The following is a 5,021-nucleotide window of genomic DNA, read 5'->3' on the forward strand; positions in this document are numbered from 1 at the left end:
TTCATGTCCGTAGATAATTTCGCAGCTAATATATTTTTAAAATTATAAAAAATTAAATTTCTTTTTTACCCAAGTCTAGTAATATGAACATAATTTCTAAATGGTGTAATTCATATTTCATTTCTCAATTTCAAATAAATAAAAAATTGGCAATGGTTCACAATGTTAAGCCATTTCATCATATAGCAACTTAAAAACAAATACAAATACACTATATCTAATATCAGAGCATGTGCCATATTAAATAAAAATATATGCTATAACTGTCTGTTCTATTTGGTTGAGTATGTAAAAGGTAATCTACATTTTTTTTTTTGCATATCATGGAAAAACATCAAACATAACCCACTCATATAAAATTATAGAGAATATGGATGGTAGCATGTCATATTGATACATTAGAAGCCTTGGATAGAAGATTAGCTAAAGCATTCCCAGATACAGGGTTGTTGTATCCTGTCAAAGGTAAACTACACTTGTATCAGGGAATTAAAAAGAGCTGTAGGTTTATCATACCTATATACAAAGGTGTGAAAGTACAGATCTAGAGTCCAATGCATCAGCAATTTTTTGAATGATAAGATCCACATGAATTAGTAAAACAATTTCTAGAAATGTTAAGCACTTCGAGACGAGCAAATAGAAGAGAGCATTCACAAGTCTGATCATAATCATGCAAAATGAACCAAGTATTCTTCTATCATAAATAATCAATTCTTGCATTTATAGAATATTTTTGTGTAATAGATTGTGAATTGAAAATATAGAAATGCCCTTTGGTATGAGCAGGAGCTGATATTTCAGTTATTTTAGCTTGATAATTAAATTTCTTTTTAAAAATATTGTACATCAAAAAACTATCATACGTTGGCATTGACCAAAAAGCTTTTATCCATCCTAAATATTAAAGAAAAAACAATACCTTTCTCACATATCCTACATCAAGAAACTATAAGAAGAAAAAAAACTAAATGAAAAATGAAAAGAAAGAATAAGGCCTTGTGTAATAATGATCCTGATTAGAATAAGACCAAATAACAATACATCCAACAGATTCATCGCAATTTCAACATCAACAGGAATCATTTTACAAGCTCTTGTCATGCTGTGATCAAAGTTCTGATAATAATTTCATCCACATTTAAAAAAAAATAGAAATGAAGAAGGCTTCTATTACCTCCCTCCATAAAATAAGTTTTTATCCAAAATGAGTCGAAAGCACAAAATTCAAACTAAGAGAAAATAATCAAACAATACAAACAAAAATGTTACAACATTTTAGTTTTTCTAAATAAAAATGTTATAACATTGAAATTTTTTCTTTGAAATATAAAATTAAAGTATGGAAACTTTAAGAGGGAAATGTTATCACTCTCTCAAAATTGTGAGTAAAGTGGCGGGGAGGTTAGACCAATAGTTGTAAACTTTATATAATAGAGAAAATGATCAAAATAGTGGCACAGTTCAGCCTAACAGTCGTGACAACTGTCACGATTCAGAAAGGAGGGTGTTTTTTTTAATCTGTCGCAACCCATGTGTCGCAAATCTCATTTTTTTTTGTAGTGATCGACGCATTTGATCTAGTTCCGGGGGGGGGGGGGGGGGGGGTGGTAAAGTTCCGAAGAGAAGAGGATGAACAAAAGAATGGTGGAGCTACCTGCTAAGGAGATAGAGGAAGCTATTATGGATGCAACAAATTTCCATATAATCTTCTTATTTTGGAATCTAATCTAGTTTCTTGCATACCATATCATGGCTACCATGTTAGCTAAGGATGATTTGTTGACAAGCATACATTTAGGGGATCTTTAGTGTCGCAGATTTTATTATGATTGCCAGCAAGAGCAAGATTGAAATAAGTGGGGGAGAAGCTTTTACTTCTCTATGATGTAATGGAGTGGAATATGGGTTTCATGTGCCGTTGATTGCAAGAATGCAAGCTTTTGGATGAGATTGTTTTGTTTCCTGAGTCCGAAGAGAGTACAGGTTTAAGATTCTTGCATGTCGGTCAAGTTGAGATATCTTTGAGGGAGAAAAATCAGGTACTTGTGATGTTCGCTTCTCTGAGAATGGAGAACGATGTGGTGGCTAGTGATATGCTGGCGGTGTTTGAATTTTCTGATGTTTTCCCTAAAGATATTTGTGACTTGCCTTTGGAATGTGAAGTTGGGTTCGCCATAGTTTTAGTACCTAGTACTAGACCAATGTTGATGGCTTCATGCAAGGTGTTTGTGTTAGAGTTGGATGAGCTGAAGAGGCAGTTAGAAGACCCGCTTGAGAAGAAATTCGTCAAAATAAGTGTATCTCCTAGGGGAGCTCAAATGTTGTTAGTGGAAAAAAAAGACGACATTATGAGATTTTGTGTTGATTATCGCCAGCTGAACAAGGTTATTATCAAGAATAAGTATCATCTTCTCAAAATCGATGATCTTATGGATTGATTAGTAGGGTCTTGTGTATTCAGTAAGATTGACTTGAGATCGGGCTACCATCAGATTTGAGTGAAAGATGAAGATACCCCAAAGATTACATTCAAGACACAATACGGTCACTATGAGTATTCAGTGATGTCTAATTCCTTTGGTATATTTATGGAGTATATGAATAGGATATTCTATCCCTATTTTGATCAGTTCATATTGGTGTTTATTGATGTATTCAAGTGTACTCTAAATCATATTGTCGCGCCACAAAAATACTCGAGCGCATCGCACGCTTGAAATACAATAGAGTCGCCAGTGAATTTTATTTATTCTAAGAGAATGAGAAAATATCAATAAAACCCAAGAGAAAGAGAAAAATGGTAAGGAAGTCGGTTATGCAAGTGGGAGATATTAGCATACCTCACATCCGTTGTACTCAACGAGAACCATTTTGATTGTTCTTTGCGCAAATAGGTGTTATTATCTAAATGTTACTTGCGATTGATTTTAATAAATGGGGAAAAATAAGTTTATAATTAATGTGATCGCCAATGATTCAAACTCTCGTGTCTATGTATTTTGATAGTGCAATGAGAAAATCGGAGCTCCGTAGTTCATGATAAAAAACTACAAATTTGTTGGTTCTTTTTAGGAAATAGTTATAATCGTATACTGGAAGTGCTTTGACGTTAGCTGATTCTGATTCTTGTTCGGATGCTCTAAGTTTTTAGTCTAATTACTAAGGAACAAATTATAACAGTTCTTTTATGAAAATAAAGAAATTCGTTTGAAAAGGTTTGTGAATGAGTTGAATTGAAAAATAGTGAATGAATTGGAAAAAAATTGTGAAATGGTGAAGGTGTTGTTAAGGTGTTATTTGGACCAAGATTGTATTGTTTGAACCCATAGAGTAATGTTTGAACCATCGACAAGGAATTGTAAAGAAAATGGTGCCATAACCAAGAACTGAAATAAATGTGGTGTTTAAATTAAAGATAAAGTGAAAGTGGTGTTTAAACCAAATAGAAAATGAAAGTGGTGTACGTTTAAACCAAATAGGTGAGTGTTTTAACCAAGATAGTGATTAACCCAAAGATAAAAATAAGAGTGGTGTATAAACCAAAGATAAAATAAAGGTGGTGTTTAAACCAAAGAGTGTGGTGTTTAACCAATAACTGGTGATTATCCAAAGAGAAAAAAGAGTAGTGTTTAAACCAGAAGTGTGGTATTTAACCAATAACTAGTGATTAGCCAATGCAGAATTGTAGGGTTTTGCCTAGATATGGGGATCAAGACCTACAAGAAAGGGGGTTTTCTTAAGCACTGAGTCTGACAAGGCAAACATGCAAGAGGTGGATTTCCTAAGCACTGGGTATTACAAGGAAAACATACAACATGTGGCTTACCTAGGCACCGGGTCTGACAAGGCAAGCATGCATGAGAAAGGTTTGTCTAAGCATTGGGTATGACAAGACAGACATGCATGAAAGTGAGGGGTTTGCCTAAGCATGAGACTAACAAGGTAAACATGCATGAGAAAAATGGGTTCGCCTAAGCAGGTGACTAACAAGGCAAACATGCATGAGAATGTGGGGTTTGCCTAAGCATGGGACTAATAAGTCAAACATGAATGAAAAAGGGGTTCGCCTAAGCATGAGACTAACAAGGAAAACATGCATGAAAAAGGGGTTCACCTAAGTATAGGACTAACAAGGAAAACATGCATGAAAAATGGATTCGCCTAAGCATGGGACTAACAAGGCAAACATGCATGAAAATTGGGTTCGCCTAAGCATGGGACTAACAAGACAAACATGCATGAAAAAATGTTTTAACCATGAGAAGATGATTAATCCAAAGAGAGTTGTATGGTTCAGATATTGGTGTTTAACCATGAGAAGGTGATTAACCCATGAAGGAGGTGATTAACCAAGAAAAGGTGATTAACCTCAAGAGTTGTTTGGGCATCCAAAGAGCATTGTGTTTGGTCCAAAGAGAAAGGTATTATTGATGAGGGATTGTTGAAGTGTTGTATAAGGATTGGAAGTTTGAAAATTATTTGATTTGAATCACACTAAAGTCTATGAATGGAGGCGAATACTTTAAATAATTGGGGCCTACGTCCCGTATTCAAAGATACTCAGAACAAGGGTAGGAATGATCCCTCTCATTCTTCTCCGTTACTTAAGGTTCGTGGCACACAATCTGTATCATAATTAAAAAGGTATTTTGAAATTAAAATGAGCTTTTGTTTTGAAAAGGATGAAGCAAGGTGTGCTTGAACGAAAGAAATGAAGCTCAACATGATCAAGTCTTGACGTCCTCCTATCTCTAGGATGTTGAACGCGAAGTCTTGAATTTGACTTGATGGATCAAGTGTAATGCAAGTGTTAAAATCTAATTTAATCAAGTGATCAAGGGACTTATGATCACCTGAATGAATAGGAATCCTAAGGGGAGCATGCAATTATTCATGAAAGCCATACAAAAGTCTAATTCACAAAAATATAACTATTTAATCAAAAATGAATTTGATCAACTAATTAAACAAGATGAACATGCCAAGAATCATCCATTAAGCACATGAAATTATGAAGA

At 34.3% G+C, this 5,021-nt stretch overlaps 1 protein-coding gene across 1 annotated transcript; it reads left to right on the forward strand.

Moving 5' to 3' along the window:
- The first annotated feature begins 374 nt into the window (after positions 1–374).
- LOC127092316 (uncharacterized) lies at positions 375–2,441 on the forward strand. Its single transcript, XM_051031161.1, has 2 exons — positions 375–465; positions 1,933–2,441. The coding sequence occupies exons 1-2, from the start codon at positions 375–377 to the stop codon at positions 2,439–2,441; spliced, it is 600 nt and encodes a 199-aa protein (XP_050887118.1).
- Positions 2,442–5,021: the final 2,580 nt, after the last annotated feature.

Source organism: Lathyrus oleraceus, chromosome 1, assembly GCF_024323335.1.
Source record: "Lathyrus oleraceus cultivar Zhongwan6 chromosome 1, CAAS_Psat_ZW6_1.0, whole genome shotgun sequence".
In the NCBI taxonomy this organism is placed as follows: Eukaryota; Viridiplantae; Streptophyta; class Magnoliopsida; order Fabales; family Fabaceae; genus Lathyrus; species Lathyrus oleraceus.